The 27,823-nt window shown below is 37.2% G+C and overlaps 1 protein-coding gene across 1 annotated transcript in view; it reads right to left on the bottom strand.

Moving 5' to 3' along the window:
• Nucleotides 1-2,275: 2,275 nt before the first annotated feature.
• The window catches only part of LOC134667213 (probable chitinase 10), a 165,238-nt gene continuing 139,690 nt past the window's right edge, over nt 2,276-27,823 (bottom strand). Inside the window, exons 6-19 of the mRNA XM_063524541.1 lie at nt 25,676-25,799; nt 24,125-24,306; nt 21,625-21,752; nt 20,205-20,329; nt 19,271-19,384; nt 17,945-18,141; nt 12,431-12,648; nt 11,913-12,067; nt 11,217-11,388; nt 10,617-10,733; nt 7,712-7,847; nt 6,199-6,371; nt 5,063-5,264; nt 2,276-3,920 (exon numbers count right to left, since the gene is read on the bottom strand). Of these exons, the coding sequence (XP_063380611.1) occupies nt 3,706-3,920; nt 5,063-5,264; nt 6,199-6,371; nt 7,712-7,847; nt 10,617-10,733; nt 11,217-11,388; nt 11,913-12,067; nt 12,431-12,648; nt 17,945-18,141; nt 19,271-19,384; nt 20,205-20,329; nt 21,625-21,752; nt 24,125-24,306; nt 25,676-25,799 (2,258 nt within the window). The 3' untranslated portion in view covers nt 2,276-3,705. The remainder of the gene's footprint in view (nt 3,921-5,062; nt 5,265-6,198; nt 6,372-7,711; nt 7,848-10,616; nt 10,734-11,216; nt 11,389-11,912; nt 12,068-12,430; nt 12,649-17,944; nt 18,142-19,270; nt 19,385-20,204; nt 20,330-21,624; nt 21,753-24,124; nt 24,307-25,675; nt 25,800-27,823) is intronic.

Below are 27,823 nucleotides of genomic sequence, written 5' to 3'. Positions count from 1 at the left end.
AGTGAATTAAGAACTATGGGACATATTTTTGAGTAAGTTGTCTACACCCATATTTTTACCGTTGACTGTACGTTACAAATCAAATCCAATTTTTTAATAATTTATCATTCAAAATCATCAGTTTAAAAATATTATTCGAATTTAGTTTATGTAACTTACATTATTTTACCAGAGTTTTGCTAACGCTACATTTACCTACTAATTATCCAATTCCACGAAACCGCAGGGAATTAATATATAGGGAAGTAGGTACATTGGTTTAGATCTAGTCTATGTAGTCTATATAATATATCTAGAGATGTAGACTACATCCGCCCGTATCTAGTTTTTCTACCGGAAAACTAGATGCAGTGCACTACGTATTGGCCACTACATAGTAATCAGTGTTGCCAACTTGGCATAAATGATGCCAGATCTGGCATATTTTCACTCGCTTTGGCACCAAAATTTTCCATTTAGCATCTGGCATATTTTTTAGCATAATTTAGTCTAAGCCAAATTTGCACCAACTTGGCAACAACAATATGCGCCATCGCCTTATGTGGTTCATATTTTCACATGAATTTTGACTTTTGTGGGCGGAATGGACGTCGACGGACTATATATGTGTAATTTAGTAACAAATTTTCAGTTAAATTTCGTGGATTTGACATATTTGAGTTCCGTTTTGCAGATTTGATCAGACAATTAATTGTTTTTTTACTGAATATTTTTTAGACACCATATTATTTAAATGTCTAAATTCAAGTGGCATTTTAGCATTTTTTTTAGCATATTTAAAAATACTTTGGCATAATTTTAGCATAATCTAGACATTAGTCTAGCATTTTTTCAAAATCCCAGTTGGCAACACTGATAGTAATTGAGCACTCCTAACAAATCAGAAAGAAACAGGCCTTATTGCGAAGAGTGGCCATTAGCTATAACAGTGACCTTATATTATGTGAGTGACAGCAGAGTCCATTCTCATTGCCAACTAGGTACCTACTGCTATCCATACCAAAGCATACTGCTATGAATTTTCAATCGCTTATTTCAGGTATGATCTGAAATTCTGTAAATTACCACTGATTCCGTTTCCGGAAACAATCGAATCGAAACTCTAGCTTTATCGTATTATGATCCAATTTACCGTGAAAATTGGTAGTTTGTACAGATTTAAGCTAGCATAGCTTCGATTTGAAATTGGTTCTGGATTATTGGAAGCATGTTTCGAAAGAACAATGTATTCGATATTATTGCAATATATACGAGACATAATAATAATGGAAAATGCCGGTGTTAACATTGTTATGGCAGGTGTCCGGACCTCTTTTACAATAGCCCAGTCTCATTGTCCACCCAAACATCAATCCATAGCCCGGAATACTGTTCACTTTTTCTACAATAGTCCCAATGCCTGCTGCGACCGGTTCATGGGTGTCTATTGTTGCGCCTGTGAACGGGTTCCAGCAGGCGTTCTACATGACATTAAAGCTCTCCAAGGGGCCTCTACGTGTTGGATCTATATCCCCACGCAAGCCTATCAAAAGACCGGGATTTATAGGCCCGTGAAATCCAAAAAAAAAAAAAAAATGGAAAATTGGAAATAGAGAAGGTTTTTGTGATTCAGTTTTTTAACGGCTTCCTAGCCTAGTCAGTAGTGACACTTAGTCAAGTAAATATCTTTGATATTACAAGTCACTAGTCTAGTGACTTGTAATATCAAAGATATTTTGTTCCAAAGTTATGGATTTTAATCTATTTATGTATGATTTTTTTTTCATTCGTTCTTTCATACTTACGTATTTTATAATTCTTATACCTTTCTTCATCATCATCATCATCTCACGCAAACGATCTCGCGTGCAGAAGCTAGTAATCTACCGGGTGTGGCCTGTAACACGAGCAAATAATTAAAACGTAGATTCTACTCCTCAAACTGTGACACTTTTGTTCAACAACTTTTAAAAATTATGAAGTATTTAGACTTGCTATTTTTCATACAAAATAAATATTATCTTCAATGGACGCCATCGCCACGCCATATCATTGTGATTGACGTTGCTTGTCTCGCATTAAACATAACAAAATTCGCAATACATTGCGTCTTAGAATAAACTTTAAAGTGTATTAAAAATCAAACCACAAGTTATTTTTAAAAGTCGCTGAACAAATGTTGGTCAGTATGAGGAGTACAGCCTACCGTTTAATTTTTTGCTCATATTACAGGCCACACCCGATATATTATTAATTTAACTAAAGAGTATTAAAAAGGGCAAAAGTAAAAAAAAGATTTTTAAAAAAATGTTTAATAATTACTCCTACGTCTCTTTTTATCTAAACACAATATTTACAAACTTAAATTATCACTTATTTTACAGTAATTTATTTATTGTCACATCGTAACAATTTCGTTGGACAGTAACAATTTACTGGCAGTATAAAAGGCAGTGTATGTAGCTGATTTGAGTATTCCATAAAATAAAATAGGTTTACGCTACTTAATTATAAAATAATTATACAATCCCAAAGAAACACAATATTTAATTTCTCTTTAAATGTAAAAGTATTATTTAATGGCTTGATTTTTTTAAAGATCGCTTTTACGTTGCGTCTTAAGTAAACGAACAACTCGCGAACGCGACGCGGCGCGACGGGCCCAAAGCGTTCGCATTCGCAACGAGATCGCCCACGTATTAGGACACTTCTATAGATATCAAAGGATCGATTCACCCCGCTCCGCATCACTTCGCTTCGCGTTCGAGTGTTGTTCGCCTACGTAATACGCTGCGTTATTTTAAGTTATCAATACCACACATGAATAAAAGTTACAAACATATTTTGACAATTTCCACAAGATTATAGGTACGTATGATACAAATACGTATGATGCATTAGGTTATTAGAAAAACCACCTTCATAATTATTTGTTAAAATCTTAATAATTGTGTACCTTTGGGAGAGTAAGATATTATTATTCTTAAAAATATAATTTATTAATATATAGGGTACTTTACGTACAATATTACCAATAATGTTAATTTACAATATATCACACGAATCTCCATTCGATTTTTAATGACAACCGATAAGTAATCTTTTTTAATTGGTGGACGATAGTTCAAGATTATAACAATGTAGAAAAGTAAAAAAATACAATAAGTATAGTTTGGCCAACCAAGCAGATAATAGAAAGAATCAAATTTTTTAAGTATCGGCTCAGCTGATTCGAATTTTAAGATACGTAAAAATTTGCTAAAGATACGACATGGATCGGATATGTCAGTGAAAGTGACGTTTCTTCAAACAAAAACGTTGCGAACCGATCCATGTCGTATCTTTACCAAATTTTTGTCTGGCCGAATTGTTTCAAAATTATCATTGTGCACGGCTGGCCAGGCTATTCATAAGTAATCACCACAATAGGATTAAAATCTTTTTTTTTGTTCACTGCAGAGGGCGCCTCTGAATTCAAGAAGGTTGCTTAATAATAGGAGTTTGTGTCAATTTGCGCTTTTGTTTTTTGGCACTCGCAATTGTCTTTCGGTGATGTATACTTGATGAAAGGGCCCTCTGACGTTTCTAGGTATTAACCCCATCAGAACCATAATGATCTGCAAGCATTTATAAATACTAACGGTCTGTAAAATTAACTAAATTTTAGCCAACATGACAGATTTTTTTTCTATCGTTTAGCAGTTTAGCCAACATAACAGTTTTTTTCTATCGTTTAGCAGCCGGCGCTTGGGTGTGGTGTTGGCATCCCTCTACATTCTCTGGCCAATCGCAGACGTTCTGTTCAGGGTTGAACACTAGGTTAGACGGGCACGGCATGTGGTGCTTTCTCTCTCCCTCACACATGTAGTAGTGCGTGCAGTCAGCCTTGTCTTTGTGGTAGGAAATATGGCCGTCTTCTTCTTCGCAGATGACTTCGTTGGCTGTAAAAGTAATTTATTTGTAAATAACTTTTTTAAAGAAAAAATAGTGTAGGTAATATACCCGATTTTGGTTTCACAATTTGTTCAGGTTTTAATCTGGTTATGATACGACCTTGACAATCGCTGGCACTGATTGATGCGTGCTAAATGCTCTGGAAGTCGTGTGATTATCATGCTCGCACTTACATAACGAAATGAAAACTTTAACAAATTGTTAAAATATAATCAGACTCCTGGCCAGCCATTTGTGTTTAAAAGAAGAAAAAAACCGGCCAAGTGCGAGTCGAACTCGCGGACGGAGGGTTCCGTACCATTACGCAAAAATGCCATTATAATCACGTTTTTGTATGTCTGTTATTTATTATAATCTGTTTTTAGTACTTAGTAAGTATTTGTTGTTATAGCGGCAACAGAAATACATCATTTGTGAAAATTTCTACTGCCTATTAGCTATTACGGTTCATGAGATACAGCCTGGTGACAGACAGACGGATAACAGTCTTAGTAATAGGGTCCAGTTTTTACCCTTTGGGTACGGAACCCTAAAAACGTAACGGAAAATAAATAAAACCTAGTTTACCTAACTCTATGAAAACCCCATTTTACCTATCGCAGATATAAATCATTTGACAACATGCCAAATAAATAATTGCATGTCAGTACCGGCTGTTTAGCTTAACTGGGTTTAGTAGTTTCGGAAAATATGGCACGTATTAAATTTAAATTTGGCGTAAATTAAGCTCAGAATGTGAAATTTGGCAAATATTATAATGTAAGTAAACTTGAAATAAACGTATTTTGGTTAAAAGCTGTTTCACTGAAAATCACCATAGTGGAATTCTAATAAATTTTTGTCAGTTTAGTACATTTTACTTGGAGATCACATATTAGGTACGATTTATCAGAAATTTTATAAGTACGGTACGAGTAACAAAATATATCAAAGGTAACGAAAGAAATAATTATTTTTATCAGTCGGTCATTAAAAGTACTACCTATAGTACCTATAATAATAGTAAGAGGTCACGGTTCATGAGATACAGCCTGGTAACAGACAGACGGACAGAGAGACAGACAGGGGAGGCTCACTAATAGGGACCCGGTTTTGGGTACGGAACCCTAAAACAGGTACAGATACTTACGATCCTTAGTAGTGTACTGTCCGTTCGGGTTCGATGACTCATAAGGCCCGTCGTATTCCAGCTTGACCTTGTACCCTGACAGCTCCTGCTTCATGGCGGTGATGAGGGGGTACTTCCCGGTGCCACAGGAGCCTCGGAAGTCATCCATGTCGATGGACCAGACCATGATGCCGCCGAAACCTTCTTCCTTGAGCCAGGCCATCTGGAATTGAAAAGATGGTGTAATTTCAAATAATGAAGTATTTTAAGGATAACATGTGGGGTCCTCTGACTTTTAATGTTTACTGGGAAGCTTGCTCTTACGTTTGATAAAATTTGAACCATAACATATTTGACAAAATAAAAATACAGAACGGAAAGGTAAACATTAGAGAGCAAGACGAACATAGAAAGTCGGAGAGAAGAAGAGGGGAGATATACAGGGAGTAAGAGAAAGAGATCTGTGTTGACACTTCATATCATTGCGAAGGGCACCTTCTGCTCCTTGTCGCACACAAGTGTAGTGTTGTCCTCCCTCAATGGTGTCTTACCTTGGTCTTCAGCGTTCTTTTATCATCAAAGCCCACCCACTGGGCGTCGCGGTACGCGAAGGAAACCATCTGCTCGTTGTCCCACACAAGGGTCGTGTTGTCCACTTCATTTAAGCCATTAGTATCTTACCTCGGTCTTCAGCGATCGTTCGTCATCGAAGGCAACCTATACTGGTAACTGCTCGTTGTTCCACACGAGGGACGTTTTGTCCTTGCCTCATTGGTGTCTTACCTTGGTTGTCAGCGATCTTTCATCGTCGAAGTCAACCCATTTGGTCGTCACGGTATGCGAACGGCACCATCTGCTCGTTGTCCCACACGAGGGACGTGTTGTCCTCGCCTCAATGGTGTCTTAGGTACCTTGGTCTTCAGCGATCATTCATCATCGAAGAAAACCCACTGGTCGTCACGGTACGCGAACGGCACCATCTGCTCGTTGTCCCACACGAGGGTCGTGTTGTCCTCGTCTCATTAGTGTCTTACCTTGGTCTTCAGCGATCGTTCATCATCGAAGCCAACCCACTGGTCGTCACGGTACGCGAAGGGCACCATCTGCTCGTTGTCCCACACGAGGGTCGTGTTGTCCTCGCCTCATTAGTGTCTTACCTTGGTCTTCAGCGATCGTTCATCATCGAAGCCAACCCACTGGTCGTCACGGTACGCGAAGGGCACCATCTGCTCGTTGTCCCACACGAGGGTCGTGTTGTCCTCGCGGAGGAACTCGCATATCTCGTAGTACGACATGAATCCAGCCTCGTTGGTGAAACGGCCGGCGGAGCCTGGTTGACAACATATTTTTGTTAATTTGTTACGATAGATATTTTTATACAATAGGAAAGGATTTGAATGACTTTAATTGCTGACAAAGTGAAAAAATCTTATTATATTCTTGACCAGATTGAGAGACTCAAAAGTATATACGAGTATATGGACATGGTCTGAATTAAATAAATTGATTGATTGATTGATTGAAAAGGAGCGTTGCGCAAATAATTTTAGTATCATTTGGCACAAACACCCGACTTTCTACCGCAGCAGCAACACATTTCTATAACAGGAATACATTTCTAACGGTTATTTCCAGAAAATGAAATGCAATTGGCACATACGGGCTTTAAAACAAAATTAGTATAAAATGATCAAAATACCATTTGAAACTATGGTGTAATGTGGGAACGCAGACCATCTGTATGTTGTATATAATGTTCAAAACAAATTTAATTTGAAACTATGGTGTATTGTCGGAATGCAGACCATCAGTATAGTTCATAAAGCTGTCAAAACTCTCAATCAATACCTAGTAGACCTATCGCACACATGGCCTTTAAATTATTATTCCTAAATGTGGCACAATTTGCGTAACAACCCACAAAATCGTTTGACCAATCACCCATATAAAATGGGACCGTACATGTTCCCAACATATTCGGGAACGTAACCGCTGGCCTCAAAACTTAAACAATATTGCTGTTAAACAAACCAATATACGAAAATGATTTGCACGAAGGCAGGTAACGATGTAAAGTTATGCACAGTTTAATTTAGACCTTATTGTGTACATATAAGGTGTTTATTTGCAGGATACGTTATTTTCAAGCTTAGAGCATGTTAGATACGTGCAGAGATTTTTGTTTATCATAATACCTACCTGTATTCTTGATATTTCTTAAGAACTTGATTTTTCGAGACTACAGAATGGCGCAACAGAACGAGTTGTGTATTTTTCAAGCGATGTATCTTATGTGTGGCGCATTTGTGTTTGCCAAGGATTTCTTGAGTATGGGATTCTTAAAAAAAAAAATATTGTACAGGTATTTGAAGGGTCGGGAACGCGCAGTAATATCTCTGGAGTTGCAGGCGTCTATTGACTACAATGATCGTTTACCATCAGGACGGTCGGTTTATTTACCACCGGCTGAGGACGTTGTCCGAACACTCCGAACGTCTGGACTGCCGCCTCACAAAATATTGGGTAGAGGTGGTGATAGGCAGGGCTAAGTATAAAAGTTATAAGTGTTTTTATGTAAGTACTAACATAGGATGTAAGTTTTTCTGGTTAGCTAACAAAATATGGATCTCATGGTCTGAAATAAACAAATTTTATTTATAAAATACTTACCGCCACCAGAAGCAGGCGCGCCGATATCGAACTGTGTCTCGTTGATCAGAGTGAAGGAACGCCCGTAGGTTGGCATGCCGATCATCAGCTTCTCTTTGGGGGCTCCCTGTCGCACCCACTCGCGGGCTGAGTAGTCCTGGAAACGAAGGGTTATAGGTAAGGTTCCAAGTGAAGACTTGTTTTATTTCTAAACGTTATGAGGATATAAATACGCAAATGTATCATAATTTTATGAAATGATGATATGATGATGACGTTCTTAACCAACTTTTGTGTTTCCTAGCAGATTAATGCAGGTTTCCTCACGATGTTTTAATTCACCGAAACTAACTGGTAATTTATGAAATGATATTTTGTATTTATTTATTTAAACTTATTACACAAAACATCAACTTAATATAGTTACAATAGACGATCTAAATGCTCTATCAGTCAACCTTAAGGCAAAGGAGAAAATATTTATTTATTTTGTACATAAATAACTAGGTAGTCATATTTTATTAATATAATTATCATATTGGAATCCCACTTAAAATTTGTATCTTGAAAACACTTATAGGTATCCCATTATAATAAATCGGTTCAAAGCGATCGTATATCAGACAAGCCTTGATTGAAAACCATCGGGGTATAGAATATTTCTAAATTGTTATGAAAAGGCAGCGTAAAAGCCAACTGGAGTGAACAAGGGTCGGGTCTTAACATTATGTTATTATTACCCTTTCTTTGATTTTTCGATCATATTTTTCGGAATGCCTAATGAAGCAGTGTCATGGAAAAACGTGGCTCCTTTTACAATCTTAATTTTCCGTGATTAATGATTATCTGCTATGTTAGTTCAGTTTAATGGATATTTCAGGGTGTTATCTGGGAAATAATGAATAATAAAAATACAGCCGGCCTAGCCAAGGTTACAATCGCTATCGCTTCGACAACGAAAACCATTATGTCTCTCTATCACTCTTCCATATTAGTGCGACAGTGACAGTTGCGTTTCGATCGCTACGGAGCGTAAGCGATCGGCATCTTGGCTACGCGGCCAGAGCCGGCATAGCCACCTAAGGCCCAGCCATACAGATGAAAAATGCAAATTTTGCCACAGAAATTTGAACCTTTAACGTAGAAAATAAGAGTTGATTTAGCATTGTTTAAAAACTGAACGAAACACAGCAAAAGCAACTCTGTTTCAATCGAATATGATTTAAATTTCATTGTACTGAATAAGTACTATACTTCATCATCATAGTAGCCATTAAGATGACGATACCTTTAAATCCGACAAAATCGTAGATTTTCTTACAAGTAGGTATTGTATCAAATAAATCAGTATAACATACTAAGGTATTATATCCAAAACAATTCTTATTCGCATTTAAGGGCCCCGATGAACATCAAACGACCCTAACTAATTATTGTAACATTGTAATATCGGTCCAATTCGAACTTTAAGATACGTCAATTAATAGATCTAGAAACGATATGGATTAGATATGTCAGTGTCATAGATTGTTTCTTCAAACAAAAACGTCACTTTTGACACTGACACATCTAATCCATATAGTTTCTAGATCTATTAATTGACGTATCTTAAAGTTCGAAACGGGCAGCAAATATTTACTTGAATACAAAGTATTGTACCTATAATGTAACATTGTTGACATTTCTGTAATATGCTCGTTTGAAGTTAGGGACAGAAATTCACGGTTTACCGGTTTGAAGGACTTCAATGGTATGAAGAAGGTTAGAATCCCTTGAAGAATATTAAATATCAATACTAAAGCCATTTCTTCGATTTATTAGTCCTTGCTACGCAGGTTTTCAGGTCACATTTCAGGTCACGGGTCATATTTATTAGGCTGATATTCCGATTTAAGCTCTAGGTTTAGGATTTATAGGTCCTGGGTACGGTTGACACAGCGATTCTTCCCTTTACCCTTTTTTATGTGGAGGGGATAAGTACATAATTTGTTTACAGGGGTTAAGCTAATAGTTTTGTTGACTGTACAGTCGCCATCACATATATCAGAGCGGCCGAGGTGTTCACAATATCTAAACACCGTCCTTGAGAATAAAGGCGTGTTCAGATATTTGTGAGCGCCTTGACTGCTGCGATAAATCTGATGGCGATGGCGCTAGATAAGTTTTAAATATGAAACAAAGAGGTGATCTATCACATATACTTACCTACTTTTTAAAACTACAATATTTGGCGGGAAAACATTAACTTACGAATATTTTATACAACATTTTTCATTTCATACAAAGTTTAAATCTTGTTGTATTTAGTAGATTTAAAAAGAAAGTAAATATTTTCCCGTCAAACATAGTCTATGGAAATATAGTTTAAAGAGTATATCGGATAGACAACATTTGTTTCATATTTGTCTACTGCGAAACTTATCTAGTGACCTTTACACGTGGTCAAAAGTTTAACCTAAATCTAATCTGGGGAGTTGCAGTCGCTGCGAGCATTCGAGCCTGAGGAAAGACCCCCGAAGGGCTCGAAACATGTCGCCAATAGCGACAAAAAATTCAAGTGAGTGAAACCGTTGTCGTCTAAACAGGGGCCAAATTCGACATGTACAACTGTCAGATTTCGCATCCACGTCAAATAAACAGTTGATTTTATTCCATACCTACTGAGTGTTGATTCCATCAACGGTGGATAATATCATTTGGTACAACCAAAACTCAACTCTAAACTAAGGGTGGTTTGGTTTGGTTTGCTTGTCACCCTAACTGTGGATAGTTAATGTCAAATTTTGACATTGTACGTATTCGAGAACTTATGATTTTTCCCACATCAACTAGATCAACACGATACGTCAAACGTCGCTTGTCGAATAGGGGTCAAGTTTATAATATGGGGAGGTAGGAGGTTAGGTTGGTTTTCGATGGTACGTACCACAGTGAGTTTCTTCTGGTAGCTAGTGGCGCTTTCTAGCGGGAACAGAGGGCTGTTGTGGCCGACCTGCCTCTCCCATTGGCCGTGGAAGTCGTAGGTCATCACGTTGATGAAGTCCTGGAGGAAGTACAATTTATGAATAATGAAACTTTCAATGAATACGTATAAGAGACCATAGCGGAATCCAAATACGAAATACTCAAATCGGAGTTCAAATCAAATATAATTTCTAATTGATTGGGAATTGTTTCTAGGAAACGATGTAGCAATTTTAGGTAGCTAGAACTACTTATAATAACCATAAAAATTGGAAAATCGATCAGGATCAAAAATCAATCATCTGAAAAGAACAGGGCGTAGACTGTCTTTTGTCATACTCCTCGGTCATAATACAGACATTTGAATTTCAAGGAAAGAACGTACCCTATCAGGATTTGCTTATGAGATACAGCTTTAGGAGACACCATGTTCCAGATAAAAAGGCTTTCCATTACATTGTTTTAAAGTTATAATTGTAGTTATATTAGCCTGTTTGGCTTTGTGGATGACTAAAGAATATGGCGGCTTAAACATATGATGCAGAAAATCTCAATAGCTTACCAAGTATTTCGAGATCTCCGGCACATCATACCCAGCGGCGATGGCTTCGAACGAGGCGGGTACAGCAGCGGTGAGCAGCAGGCGCGGCTGGCCAGAGGTCTTGGCCTCTCCTTCGAAGGCCAGGCGGAGTTCTTTGAGGAGGGAGACGAAAGCTGCGCGGTCATCGGCTCCTCTGTGAAATACAGGACCTCGGTATTTTATGAAGAAATTTTATATCAAACCTTGAAGAATATCACTCTTGCTAATTTAACCTAAAATATTACTTTACTAGTGGCCCTGTGAGCTGTAGACCTTAGCTTAACACGGTCGGACAGACATACGAAAGCATGTTTACACAAGCTGAAATGGAGATTGCACTCGCTCAGACAAGTAATTCCAATTGTTTGCCTACTAGCGAAACCGGAAAGAAAATTCTAGTGAAAATGTGGACCAAAAAATGTTAGGCCCACAATACAGAGCAAAGTGAGAACTATAGGTATAGTGCGGCCACTTAACTTCAAGGAATCAAATAATTCAGAGCTAATACTGAGTGTATTTCGCTGGAAGGAACTAAGTACCTAAGTTGCTTAATAAAAGCCAGTTTTGAGCTCATAGCTGTTGCGTATAGCGATTTCAGAAGTATATTGACTTAGAGACACAGCTTGAAGCCTGTCTTTGGAGACCCAAAGTTTGCTATTTAATTTCTACACAGCTTACCTGGGGTACTCCCAATCCACGTCAAGACCATTGAACTGGTAATCCCTGAGGAATTCGATGGCTTCGTACACGAACTGATTCATACGGAAGACGTTGGAGGTCAACTCTTTGAAGGGAGTGGAGCCGAAAGCCCAGCCGCCGATGGCGAGCAAAATCTGAAAAGAAATACATTTATAATTAACACATTGAAGATAACATTCAAACAAAAGGGAGAATGTTGACATTTCTGGAATTACCTCTTCCATCATCAATATATTTTTCTTTAAGTCTAAGTCAAAGTCGTGCATTAAATTTGAAATTAAGATGACGCAATACCGCTCCGTCATTTTTATGCTGTAACTAGTGCTCTGAATATAATACTTAAGGTGGTTCGAAAGCTTATACCTCGCTAGATGGCGCCACTTTCGCAAATAATCAGGTTTTATTTTTTTGTGGAATGGTCTTGGCATTTGTATACTTAAAAGTATGAATGTTTGTTTAAGTGTTTGTTATATTCTTTTCCATAGTAAAGAACTGACCTTCAAGTTAGGATTCTTCTCCCTCAACCCGACGACCTTCTCATACATATCCGCATCCTTCTCATCGCCTTCCGCTAACTTGTGGTCCTTTAGAGTGGCGAACGCGAAGATGACGTGCGTACAGAGGTTGGGGTCCACGTTTTCGGCGGTGAAGCGGCCGGCGCTGGGGCGCTTGGAGGACCAGGAGGTCAGGTAGCAGAGGACTTGAGGCTCACGCTCTGAAAAATTATCGTACTTAATACAAGGTGTCCAGAAAGGGTATCGGGTATTTGTTTTAGCGCCATATTCGAAACGGGGCCACGAAAGGGAGCGGGGAGGGGTTCGTGGCGTGCGCCATTTAGTGGAGTTTTAGCCACGATGGAACAGTACTCGGGGACGCATCGCGCATTTTGCGTACGAGCGTATTATCGTAACGGTGATTCAATAGTGACTGCTCAACGTCTGTATCGTGCGGAATATCGTACACGCCACGCGCCACTAAATGGCGCACGCCACGAACCCCTCGCCGCTCCCTTTCGTGGCCCCGTTTCGAATATGGCGCTAAAACAAATACCCGATACCCTTTCTGGACACCTTGTACTAACACTTCAGTCTAAGGGTCGGTTGCACCATGCTTCAAACGTTTTAACCCTTAAACAGGCCTGACGAATTTTTTACTTTTGATTACAGATTCGGGTAGGTAATAGCTTTATAAGAAAATTAATTTCTTGATTTTTTTTATTATCACTAATTCATTAAAAAAACCCGGTGGTTTTTATATGCCCACTGCCCGTTACCAATGGTGTTAAAATTTAAGGGTAAGGGTCACGAGCACATCACATTTACACTTGCGTTACAAAATGCACTAACTCCCAGCACTTCCATGGCTCGCGTGGATGTCGTGGCTCATAAAATTGACCGTAGAATAAATATTTATTTTAAAAACCAAATGAAAATATATTACTTTTGTACTATGCGGGCTCATTCATACTAATAAATCTTACCCTTAAATTTCATGTAAACTCCCTCCAGGGCAGTGGTCACATAGAAACCACTTGAACGTGCCCCAGACGGGCAGAGGGTTCATACGAACCACATAGTTTTAAAGAGCATATTTTATCAGAAAACAATAACTTAGGTAAATTATGACTTACTACACATGCATTATCTAATAATCTACCAAAAAAAATACAACACAAAATACGTACAGTATTTCTTTTCGGTGTAATAAACGTTTATAGCAGGGGAACTGCCATTTGTGGTCGATTTGAACTTGACAACTAAAATGTCAAAGAAATTTGTATTGACACCTCCCATTTTTTTACGTTCGGATATCACCCACTTTATAGACTTTACGACAATGACATTTTGCGATCGTTGTATTTACTCAGCTCGCCAAAAAAAAATCATTTGCTATGTGGTACTTATAGATACACAACCTGTTTAAGGGTTAAAGTTAGACCAAGAAAAGTCTGAAGCAATTTTGATAGCCCGCGCGGACTGCGTTAGTGCTATTTTAAACATAAAACTTCTATGAAATTATAACGTATAAATAACACTTGCACTGCGCGGGCTATCAAAATCGCTGCAGACGTTTCTTGGTCTAACTCTAGTTGATCTTATGTGACTGGTGATTATATTTCTATGGAGTAAAATACCTAACTTTGTTGAACAGAACTAATAGAAGTTGAGAAAACAATGATTCAATCGAGATTTGTTTATTGATTCATCACGAGATAAAGGAAGTCAAATTTAATTGAATTGTAAATAATGATACATTTTGCGATAAACATTGATTTGCAAAATGCACAAACTCATATCGAAACATGAGATTAAACACTAAAACAATTACAAAGAATTTCAAAAGCGGTAATTAATAATGAACGAACAAACAATAATCGCAACAATGAAGACTTGATTAACGTGCATATTTATTTCATAAACACAATGAAAATTAAAACAATTAACGAGCGAACATTTATTGCAATAACTAACCAAATTGTAAAAACGATTGGTACAAAATACTTCACCTAGGGATGTCACGAAAAAGTGCTAGGACTTTTAAATTTAGGACCTATCATTTTGTAAATTTTAAGAAAAAGTTACTTTTCAATGTAATTATATTCCATTTCGATAAAGCGTCCTTTGATTTCCCTGAATATAATTTCGTCATTTATCAATATGAAAGCTTGAAAGGAATCTAATTGTGAGACTTTCCTTATTTAAACTCAAACGGCATTTTTATTAAGCGTCAATCATCCGACGGTAATATCAAAAAAATATTTCCAAGCATTTTTAACATGAAATTAAAAACGAGCGATTCTTGGAATGCAATTTCTGGATTTTAATAAGTTAGTACAGTTAGTAAGAAAACTCAACAAATAAAGTTAATAAGACACCACTACCATTGTAGATACGTAGGTGTTGTTTTAGAAATACATAATACATCCTATATCACACATATTTTTTTTTTATTTACACAATAACATCTCGATTCGTTTGGGCGGTACGATACTTCAAGCAGATACACAATACATGTACACACATACATACACCACACGTAGGTATATCTGCTATAGTGTTATCAATTTTTACATTTACCTATTAATGAATAATTGTTAATTCGTTTTTTTATCAATTTATAGTAATTAAACCAGCCAATACCTACTATTGAATAATCTGAATATTTTCAAAAAACACGCACATTTTATTTGCAAAAAAACATGTTTTTGTCATTTGTGTTTGTTTATCACAAATAAATGTTTTTCTATTCTATTTTATTCAAGTATGGACGCATTTTGCCTTATCACAATTATGCACCCTTGGAGGGTCTCTAATGTGCTCATCATCCCTTTTATGGTATTTATAACTTCAACACATCCCATTCCATACAAAACAACTTTTTCATAACTCACGTCAAGACTTTGTCGCGCCGCAAAAACTCCCAAAGAATACTTTAACTTCCGCAGTACTCCTCAACGTTCAAAATATGTTATTTATAACGTACTTGGAGGAAACTTGGGGGTACTTGAAAAGATTGTCGCGTCAACTGAGGGCTCTTAAATCACAGCCTTCCTTAAGAGGAAAGAGGCCGCTTCTCCATACAAACGTAGTTCCTATTTTCCTCTCTGGATATTTACTTCATGGCAAATATTTTTATTTAATTTAATGTATATTATTAACCATAGCTATGCCCATACTTTTGACGTGTTTATTGTAAAAATTAGGAGCGGATAACAGATTTCATACAAATTTTATAATGACAAAAAATTCGAAAAAAATCAAACGGAGTCAAAAAATCGAATAGCAGTGGTGGTCGATATAAAACAAATTGTGTCAACATATTTTCAATAATGTTAAAATCCAGAGAGCAAATTGAGGACTACGATTGTATGAAAAGGCGAATTCGCGCGTGTCCTCCACTTTCGTCTTAAATGTACGTATTTTTGGTAAGCCAAAAGAATTTAGTTCGTGTGAAATATTAAACAAGTTGCCGTGATTTATGATTGCGTCGGAATGTTTTGGCAGTTACTGTGCATTCGTCTGCGGTTTGTAAATCGGGTTTTAAGGTAACGAACGGTCTTGGCATAGGAACGGAATGGCCAAACTATTTCTCTACTCAAATTATAGAGAATTTTGGCGTAGAAAAACAACATAAAAACACCAATGGTAACTTTACTAGTAAATTGCATGTAGGTACAGTCACCTGCAATAATATGTTACACAACGAAGGCCGCAAAAATATCTGACACGATCTCATTTGTAGAGCCATAAGAGCGTGTCACATATTTTTACGGCCTTCGAAGAGCATATTATTGCAGGTGACTGTACATCACACTGATCATTTTTAATTTACCCCATCAGCATTTAATTTGTGTAGGTATAAGTTTCGTAATACATAAGTCATTAAATACCTATTTATTCATCAATTATTCACGTTTGCTATTTTATGCGTGCACACCTATCAAGCATAATCAAGAAAAATCAAGTTTATCTCAAGAAATTGTCTTTTATGTCCCGAATTACTATCAAGTAAATGTTAGGAAATAGCAAGTAGTAACAGTATTTAAAACTGTCAAAACTGAGATGGACATTAACTTGTGAAACAATGGAAACACATTTCGACCCTCAAGCGTACCTAACCTACATCAACATTTACGAGGCTGTCACAGCCAACGACATGGCAACTACATTTCACCGTTAAAAGCCGTCGATGCTTCAAAGTTTCAACCACGCGACCCATTCGCGTCTTGGCAGGAGAAACAAAGGGGCCAGGAGTGACCCTTGAGGCACTCCCGTGAGAGATTTGTTGCTTTCCGTGCCAAACGCATTGTTATAATGGCTTGTCTGTTGTGATAGGTTTGAAGTATTGTTTTGAAGAATTGTAATTGTGTTGAACTTTGAAAGATGTTTGCTTAGATGATTATCGTGACTGTAAGTTATTTAAATGGTTCTTCAAGTTTTAAGTAATTACACAAGACGACGTGAAGGAATTTGAGAAGAAATTGACCTAGAAAGTATATTCTTAGGTTTGCGCAATAAAATATTTATTGAATCGTTTTTTAAAACACCGTGAATAGAAATTATGCAGATAGATCGAGATAATTTTTAAGTGTTTTATAAAGTCATCAAACTATTTTCATATTACATCATTATAAAAAATCTTACCGCTGCGTAGGCGCATTAATATGGAAGTGTAATTTACCGTACTAATTTAACTGGAACTGATGGTGAAATATGAAACAAGCATCACCTCAAACTCACTGAACATTCATTGTTAAGCAGCAGCACTACCGTTCGAAGTTACAAACTTATATTTGCGGTCACCAGTAACTGGTGACCGCAAATATAAGTTTGTAACAAACTTATATTTATAATTTATGAGGCTCTCGTTATGTTATGACCGCAAATATAAGTTTGTAACTTCGAACGTGTCATTTACCATAACATAACGAGAGCCTCATCAAAAATATTAAAAACTCTTTAGAAAGTCAAACAGGTAAAAAAATCGAAAGTGAACTCGAGGGAATTACTAATATTAACCATTTAAATGCAACTGGCGAGTTAAAGAGAGAAAGTGATCGTAATAAATTACGACAAGTTATGGAGTTCATTTAGATATAAAAAATAAACTGCCTGATTGGCGCCATGGCGACAATGATTGTTGCGTAAGAAATCTTGCCATCGATTCGAAATAGTGTGAAAATTTGACTTATTAGTAGATTTAAAACCGTATTGATTCATTCGCAGCCAAATGATTGTGCCAATTAATGGGGTTGGCCAGTCGAAGTAGTTTACAGATGGCGCTAGTAGGTATAGGTTTACATGTAAATCCCTAGAATAAATTCTTTTTTTTTATGCCCTCGGTGATAATCATGCCCTTTGAGCTAAATTTCATAGATCAAAATTAGGAGATAGTGCCATTTACTCGTATTATGTACATTATACATTTAAACCGTTGACAGTTGCCCTGAATACGATTCATATCTAACATTTCAAAAATTGCGTCAGTTTAGTTACATTTCAAAAACTTACTGTTCTTATCGAGCTCAGCGTTTTTGTTCTTGACAATGATGGTCTTAGTGGGTTTCTTGACCCTGCTGAGGACATCAGTCAGGCTGATCTTGATCGGCTGAGGTTTCTCCGTGACTTCTAGAACCACTGTGGCTGCTACTGAAGCCCAGTCGACATCTTTAGCGTCCTTGCCACGAGAGATACCGCGAAGTTCCTCTCTGAAAGAATTCGTAAGTTTAAATACTGTCATATCTTTGCTAAAAATTACTATAGAAATAAAAAACCGGGCAAGTGCGAGTCGGACTCGCGCACGAAGGGTTCCGTACCATAAAGCAAAAAAAAAACGGAAAAAAATGCAAAAAGAAAACGGTCACCCATCCAAGTACTGACCACTCCCGACGTTGCTTAACTTTGGTCAAAAATCACGTTTGTTGTATGAGAGCCCCATCTAAATCTTTATTTTATTCTGTTTTTAGTATTTGTTGTTATAGCGGCAACAGAAATACATCATCTGTGAAAATTTCAACTGTCTAGCTATCACGGTTCGTGAGATACAGCCTGGTGACAGACGGACGGACGGACGGACGGACGGACGGACGGACGGACGGACGGACGGACGGACAGACGGACGGACGGACGGACGGACAGACGGACGGACGGACGGACGGACAGCGAAGTCTTAGTAATAGGGTCCCGTTTTACCCTTTGGGTACGGAACCCTAAAAAGGAAATGTCTATACTGAAATGAGATCAAAACTAATTTGCAAAAATATTTGTATTGTGATCAGAGATTTGTAGAATTTAAAGGTGGTAATATAGGCTCAAGACACTCCATAAAACGTAATATATATAATATAACTGACGAGAAAGTTATTTTAATTATAACTACGAGTAATTGTAAACATCAATACTTAACTAATACCTAGAGCAATCATAGTTTATAAACAAAAAACGCAATCGGCCTAAACTAACAATGTAATTTATGAGTGAAAGTGTCAGTGCCTGCAGGCACAAACTAATAATCAGTGTCCGGTATGTGTAGCCCATTTTGCAAACTTAGCCAAGTAGTGACTTTGAGCCATATAATACCTAGGTATATGTATAAAAAGACAAGACTGGAAACCATTGCAGAACAATATTCACAGTCCTTCTGATAGTATCCACAAAATATTACACCCTCTCTTTTAATACTGAAAAAGAAGTCATGTTTTCTTCACTTTTTAGTTTTTACTTTAAGGCGAAGCAGAAAGAGATAGTTATGATTTTGACCGGTATTCAGGTATTTGACAGGTCAGATTAATTAAAGTAACTTTCTTTGCTTTAGAAATCTTAGTTTTGAGTCCTTACCTCATAGCTCCAATGAGGGGGTATTTGACGTCTCCACCGCACACGTCGCCACTGAAGTCGTCCATGTCTACGGTCCAGACCATAGCGCCTCCAAATCCGTTGTCCTTCACCCATCTGAGCATCAAAATGATAGTCAAATTTGGTGCATAAATAAGTAGATAAATGCAGCATAAGTGATGATGATAAAAGGAGGTTACAGCTCGATATCTATAATTAGGTTACAGCTCGTGAGCTCTTAAAAAGACATTCGGCAACGACAGGCAAATGTGATACTGCTACTTTATGATGCTCAAAACTTTTTAACTTACTTTAAAAGTTTAGTAAACAATTTAAAATAAACACTAACGTGGTGCTATTATGTTTAAAACAAACGGTACAGGAGGCCGAGTTTTGAATTTAGAGTGCTCGATTTCGTCACTCGAAGATCTGTGGAAAACGGCGAAATGATATTTTTGAAATACGAGCAATAGAAATCTAGTGATACTGACCACTCGTTTTCAGTTCTATTCGTAGAATATAAATGACTAGTAGTGAAGATATGAGATATTTTATATTGAGTAAATATATTAATAATTATTTATTGAGGTAGCAAAAATAAAAGAATTAACAAAATAATTAAACTAAAAATTAAAATTAAAACTAAAACTAAACTCTAACAACTATATACACATATTTACAGATAAAAAATGGGAGCTAGCTCGGCGCCGGATGGTAGGGTGCCCAGAAGGCTGGTGGCATTGCCGCGCTGAATGGCAATGCCAATTCGTTGGGCAAGGAAGTACCCAGCCCTCTGGTCACCCGTAGCATCATTAAGACGCTTCGCCAGCTCCCTAAATATTTGGTGTGCCCCGGGTCCCCAAGGCCCGAGGGTTTCCACCCCAAACGGCTCAAACATGCAACCAGAATCAATATATTAATTGTAACTGGTACAAACCTCATCTTGTGCCTGATGGATTTCTCATCGTCGAAGCCAACCCACTGATCGCCCAGAATGCAGTAAGGCACCTTCATCTCATCGTCCCAAACGTAGGTGGCGCCATTTCGGAGCATTTCACAAACCTAATGGGAAAACATCAATTAATGTTGATGGATTTATTGATTGTTAAGTGATATTTCACAATCGTTTATTTTAGGCCAATTAAATTAGATTTTTCAAAGATTTCATTCCTATCAAGCTTAAAATTAATATGGAAGTTACTACCTATGTAGGTCTCCCAATCTCCGGGACATAGAAAAGCTTCATTGTGTTGGTCCCAAAATAAATGACTGCAATCGTTCACTCAGATCTTTCATTCATTCTGGCAATTACGTCGCTAATATTAGGTATCTTAGATCAGGTCAGGTCAGGTGATAAAGTCATAAGACTATTTATATACCTACCAAACGGCTTCAAAAGACAAAAACATCCCTTATCTTTGCCTTTGGATTTATCCGTAAAAAGCAAGTAAATAATTTTCCTTGATAAATTGATTGTTTGTTTTCACATTACTGTAACGATTAAAGGGTCATCCTACCTTTCTTCTACAAGGTGTCGAAGGAGGCGATGAAGCCCGCTCTCCTTATAAAAAATAGGCATTAAAAGATACACGTTTAGAGCTCATCATATTGTTATAGTTCTACTTCATATTCTCAAACATAACACGCATGTAAAAGGGTTATTCGCGGACGGTCTAGAACGCAAAATGACTAGTGTAACATTTTGCCTATATCGCTCTTAGTCTACATCGCGAACGGTCCAGAACGCAAAATGCCTACATCATTTTCCGTCATTTTATCTTTACGTTAGCGATGTCGATGTAGCCCCGCTGCCGCCGGGCTCCTATTCTGTGTGGTTTGGCCTTCGGCCATTTGAAGATAACTAACGAACCTAACCTACCTGTGTGATATAAATTATGGTGGAATAAAGAAACTCACATAAATAAATAAATATATACATACAAACATGAACGCTGAAAACAATACACTCTTTTTTTTGGGCAGTCGTGTAAAAAGTGGTCATTTTGCGTTCTAAGACCGTTCGCGATGTAGACTAAAAGCGATATAGGCAAAATATTACACTATAGTTCCTTTTTTTTAGCATTAGAAAGAACTCCACAGAAGCAAGCGTGCAGTTTTTATCAGGCTCTTTAGTTGTTAATAATTATTGAATTATCTAATGTAGCATGGTCAATACATATAATTTACTTCAAATTATTACCGCTAAAAGTGCCGGATTTGGAACCACAAGCTTACTTCTGCGAAGTTCTTTCTAATGCTAAAAAAACGGACTATAGTCATTTTGCGTTCTAGACCGTCCGCGACTATACCATGTAAAACACATAAACATGATACATCTCGTTTTTCATTAAACTTACCTCGTAATAGGCGAGGAAGCCGCTTTCCTTTGTATACTCGCCCGCCTTGCCGCCGCCGCTGGCAGGGGAATTCACTTTGAAGTTATTCGGATTGGACAGAGTGAACGTCCGGCCGTATGTCGGCATACCTGGAGAGAGAGAGAGGTAGGTATTAGTAATATTAAAAACTAATATTGTGAGGGACTAGTTTTTCGGGGAAGAAAAACCGATGTTGACCTGCATAAGGTCACCTACTGGTGCTTGAAGTGGTGTTAGTACATGTCATCTTGAAACTTAAGTCATTGTCAATAGAGGTAACAGCGACAGCAAGGTATCATCTATTGGGCATTAGCATGTCGAGCACTAGTACGTTTACCTTACATCTGAAATTTAAATAACATTGTGTATGTGAAGTCTCCAAACTGCAATGGGCCAGCGTAGGGGACTATAACCCTTTCGCACATAAGAGGAGGCCTGTGCCCAACAGTGGGGCGTATAGAGACTATTAAATAAGAACGATTAGTAGGTATGAGCGTTTGGCCGCCCGAAGTTGTAAGTATTGAAGGAAAAACAGGAATCGTATAATTTACTTGTAGAACTTTTCTAGATTTATCAACTAGAAAGATCAACTTTCAATTAACGCTCGGCTCAAGACAATTTAGAAAATAGGCGCAATCCTCAAAGTAGAAAAGTAAAAAAAAAAAACAGTAGGCATTTAGATCGGATAGACGAATCCTTTTTTCACAAGGGTACTAAAGAAAACGTGACAAAGAAAGTTATCTACTTACATAAAATAGTCATGCAAATAGTATCTGGAATTATAATTTCTAGACTTGTTTGGGTTTTATCATGTCTAAATTACCACACTAATTGACCAGCTGGCGTTTTCACTCATCTGGCAATAAGACACTTTAACCAAACAAGCATGAGTTAATATTCTAAACGAGCCATGTTCACATTAAATAATCCTTAGTATTGCATTTGCCTTAATCCTTAATTAATATTATGAGGACACCTTATATGTAAATGTGTTGAATTTGTAATTCTGCTTCAAAATGTTAAAGCAATCTCATAATGTCACGATTTAACCTTCCAAAGGCGTCAACATTCGCTGTTAATTTACCCTTCTTGTTCACGAAAACACATAAATTGTCAACATTATAATTCAATTCAGTATTTGAGTCAAAGTTGACGAATTAAATAACTTTCTTGATTTACAGCCCATTCTTATGATTCACAGCCGAAGATTTATTGATAGTAATAACAGGGAGACTGAGCTTTGCGCGGAAAACATATAAAACTCAAAAATGCGCGTTTTCCCAGAGAGAAGACCTAACTAGATCGAATTATCGCCCACGAAAATCCCCATGTACCAAATTTCATCGAAATCATTAGGGTCGAAATTTATATAAACAAGAATTGCTCAATTAAAGATAGATTAGATAGATAAGATGGCTAAAGACTACAATTTTTTTTTTTCGAATTAGAGTGGTTGATTAAACGTTAACGGCTCCGTAGGTACCTTATGCAGTAAATCTGATTGTGAAAAATCAACGTTTGAGAATTCCTTTATCTCAGAACTACAGCGCCATCTAGTTCAACAGTGAGACTAGGTAGCACGAATTTTTTCACATTTTACATGTCTTTTACAATAAATAACTCTTTATTTTTAGTCCAAGAAAGGTTTGCACTGTTTATCAAACTTTTACAACTCACTCAATCAACCTTATTGAAACCGCCTAGTTTTATTATTTACAACCTTCGAATGTCATTTTTAATTTACGCCCAGGGATGACCTTGTGTCGTAAACTAGCCCCGGATCCTCGTTTTATTTATTTACTCCCGCGTCAGGGGTCACAATTTATGATCCATGACAAATTGGAAATTTGCAGTACTGTTCGAATTTTCATTAGGTATCGCGACTTGGGAATAGCGTGTAGACTTTGTTTTTCTTATTTGATGCTGTGATTCAGTGTGATTGAATTTTTCATACTTTGTACGATATGAAATAAAGTTGAGACGCGAAGTGGTGTACCGTACTACAAGGAACTATTTTAGGATCATAATGACAATTGTAAAGAAACGAAGCTTAATATTTTGTCAGTTCTTTCCTCAGAGTCGTATAAAGGTATATATAGCATAGTCTAATAGCCAGAGATCCAGCCAATCCCGCTTAACCGTATTTTAAGGACAATGTACATCCTCACAGAGCAACAGCTTGTGAATGGCATACCAATGCTGCTGTTAACTTACCGATGATAAGCAGCGACTTATTTAGGCAAAGCAGACTTTTACAGTTGAGGAGTATCTTTTCAAAACGACCTATTTTTGTATGGTGTAGTAGAAATAAGACCCTTTGAAAAGACGCTCCTTAGTTATTCTGGTTTGTTGGGCGCTCCAAGTTTGGACCTCGGTAGTTTTTTAGCATGGACCGCAGACAACTGATGAGTTATGGCAATCTTCATCCCAAGTCAGACTGGTCTTTAATGAAAAACGAATATCACAGTGACTGACAACTTACCAATAATAAGCTTCTCCTTAGGCGCTCCCAGCTTGACCCACAGATGGGCAGCATGGTCTACAGACAGCTGTTTCCTCCACTCCGAGTCAGATGATGGCGCGTACAGAGGTGCATTGTGTCCAGTCTCCCGCTCCCATTTGCCGTGGAAATCGTAGGCCATGAGGTTGATGAAGTCGAGGTAGCTGTTATAGGAAATAAGTTGAAATTAGTGGATTTTAAACGCAATCAGATAATAATCAAATAATTTGAAAATTGAGTCTCCGTTTGAAATAGAATTGATACAGAAAAACACAAAAGCCAATTTGTTGCTGTGTAACGTATACATAACTTGTGCAAAAAAGAGCTGTCAAGTGAGGTATGAAATGTAATAAATACGACGTGATAAGCAGACATCGTAAATTTTATAGCATTTTTGGTGCAGCGGTGTAGTGTTAACGGAATGGGTATAGATAATTCCACCTGAAATGGTAAATTAAGGTTAATACAATACAATACAATACTCTTTATTGCACACCTCACATACACGTAGTTTACTTTTAATTTGTATTTAATACTTTTTTTCTAATTAATATTAACGTAATTAACGCTTATTAATCATTAGGGTTGGAATCGTTGAAATTGGTATACCAATTCCGTTAACACCACTCCGTTGCACCAAAAATGTTATAAAAACGATGTCTGGTGATAAGTATAAGCATAGTGTTAGAGAATTGGTACAAAGCAAGGTTTCACCTGACAGCAATTTAAATGTATTCAATATTAATAACGAAAAGGCAAGCGCCATTAAAATTCGAAGCACATGCCAAGACCTCCACATTTAAGTGTCTCACCCTAAAGTTTCGCAACCCCATTAACAAATGCCAATCAGAATAATAGCCCCGTCGAAACGATAACGTGTTCATGTTTGCATCGAGATCGCCTACCCTTTGATAAAAGTTCGACGCGTCCTGAAAAGCCGCCAGGCACCAGCATGTCTAACATGACAGTCGACAGATGTGTCAAGTATTTGAATGAAGCTAAACACCAACTTTCGTAATACCCAGCAAAAATCTAGCACGATCGTATGCTACATAGTATAAGGATGATATTCGCACAAAAAGTGGTTATGCGTGTGAATTCGCATGTTAGCTTTTCCGCACATTGTTTTAGAGTATGGGAAATGCGTAAACAATGTATATGGAATATGAATGAGAGAAATTTCGCAACAAGTCCATGTGACAATGTATTTTTTAGTGTAGTTAGGTTTATTTAGGTCGCCTTGCATTAACACTGGATTTACTATAATTTAAGACCGAGAATTTGAAGTAATTGTTGAAATATGGTGCACATTAATATTGTATTGTTTTATCAAGGCTGCGGCCTATAAAAGTGAAGGTATGGGATTTGGGTAGTGGTTTCAGACAGACTGCATTATTATTTTGAATGTATACGTATACTGGAACTGTTTTTGTTTTGAAGTACCTGTTTAAAAAGCTCAAAGATTAGCTCGGGTTTTACATTATAGGCCTCTGGCCTCGCACAGTTTCGACAGTTTTGGTGTTAGAGACTTACCTAGCTACAGCAGGCACATCGTATCCACCCTTGATGTTGTCAGGACCTACTGGGACAGCAGCAGTAAGGAGCAGACGGGGTTTCTTGACTTCTTGGGCCTCGGCCTCGAAGGCCTCACGTAGTTCTGAAATAAAGGACATCAATTAGATTTTGGAGCAATTTTTTCACATATGTAATTTTATTATAGTTTGACATGATTATTTCCGCCGCATAGAATATAATTAGAAATAAATTCTATACTGATAATTATATACCTACTTTAAATTACAGACGATGCACATTTCCAGATTCTAGAAAAAAATACGGTCACGACAAAATCGACATTTTTAAATTTTTTTTATGCCAATCGATTTCATTTCTATATGCTACTGTATGTACCACAGATTCAGTACCTATCGAATTGTACTTTCAATTTCAAAATTTCAAATTTGTAATAATATTATTGTAGTAATTAAATCACACAACTAAACCCTTTATTACATTCCAAAAGGGTTCACTTTGAAACAATCGCTCATAAGACCAAACAGAACAACAGACCATAAGTTTAAATACATCTTTAAGCTAAACCTTCATTAACACATTAGCGAACCTCAACCCCCGTGTTTGGGACCTTAGTTTCATTAACTGTATGTAAGAGAAAGCTGTAAGTACGGGTCGTAATGCGCCAAGTTGATGTCTTCAGTAACGACCATTTGTAGGTACAGTCAACTGTAAAAATAAGGGTGTAGACAACTTACTCAAAAATATGTCCCATAGTTCTTAATTCACTGACATATGAGTTATGGGACATATTTTTGAGATGATTTGTACACCCATATTTTTTCAGTTGACTGTACTGTGTAGTTGATAACTTGATATAATCAATTAGTGAAAATATAATTTGTGGTTTCATGGCTTTTATAAAACGAGGGTTTTCTTGTCGAGAGGATTTGTTTTGATTATAATATCATCATACTGAACTATTGACTACCATTTTCTTTCAATCGTTAGTTCAGACACAGAATAAATAATAATACTAGGTACAGAAGACTCACTCTCTAACAAAACGCGTCGGTCACGATCAGCACAAATTATGGCCGCTAGGTGGCGACAGGTGGCTTATGGCATACCCCAAATTGGGGTCGAACGGATGTACTTTTAGCTACCTGTAGCAAAGCGACGAAATCGCGGAGTGAGCCACGCCTGGTTCAGATCCTTTTAGTCTTTCACGCTTGACTCATCTTATAAAACGTAACACCAATGACTAAGACTCACAGTTAAAGATAAACTTTCTCTTGGTTAAATGTTCTTAATACGTAATTGACAAAATTGTAGCCTGTAATAACAAAAAAATAGGATAAGCCAGATGCAGCACAAAAAGTAACACCTATATCACGTGATGAAAAGTTGATTATAAACAAAAAAACGATTTTGTTGTGATATTGATAATCTTCCATCTAAAAATGAATCTAAAGCATACTTGTAAATAATAAAATGTAAACCAATATTTTTTGTTGCAATCTAAAGAACCACTCATCAATATTTCTAGCCAGGGATTGAACCCACGACCTCCACTTTGAAAATCACACACGCTATTAGGCTTCCAAAAAACCAACTAGTTAAGTTAATAATTACTATGATGAGTGTTAAATTCTCACGCAAGACTAAAATATATCATAACAATTGATATGTTTTGATGTATTCCATTAATAACAATAGTTATTATTCGCATTAATGCGAATATAATAGCACACAGCCGGTGTTTGCAGGTCTTGAATAGGAATTCGAAAGGAACCTTCTTACTATAGCAAGGACGAATGTTAACAAATCGTTAGCAAATCTAGGATGACAATTCTGTTTTTAAAAAATTAATCCGTTTGTCATATAGTTTTGATACGAGCTTGAGTCGAGGTCGCTGTACCATAGCCCACATTGTTAACTGTACATCGGTGGACCTTAATGCCTTTAGTAATAAGGTCCACCGATGTTCAGTTAGGAGTGTTGCTGTTTTTACTAATCAGTGTGATCCACTAAATCATGTCAGCCAGCTGAGATGATGCCGCTGTCAATTTCCGATATAAAATGAGTTGGATTGAACATCATAATCATGACAGTAATGCGGCGGAGAACGTCACTCATTTTATCAGGGAAATTGACAAATATGACGGC

This window comes from Cydia fagiglandana, chromosome 9, assembly GCF_963556715.1.
Source record: "Cydia fagiglandana chromosome 9, ilCydFagi1.1, whole genome shotgun sequence".
NCBI classification, from domain to species: Eukaryota; Metazoa; Arthropoda; class Insecta; order Lepidoptera; family Tortricidae; genus Cydia; species Cydia fagiglandana.
Note: the sequence above shows the minus strand (reverse complement) of the source record. Positions and strands in the feature narration are given on the sequence as shown.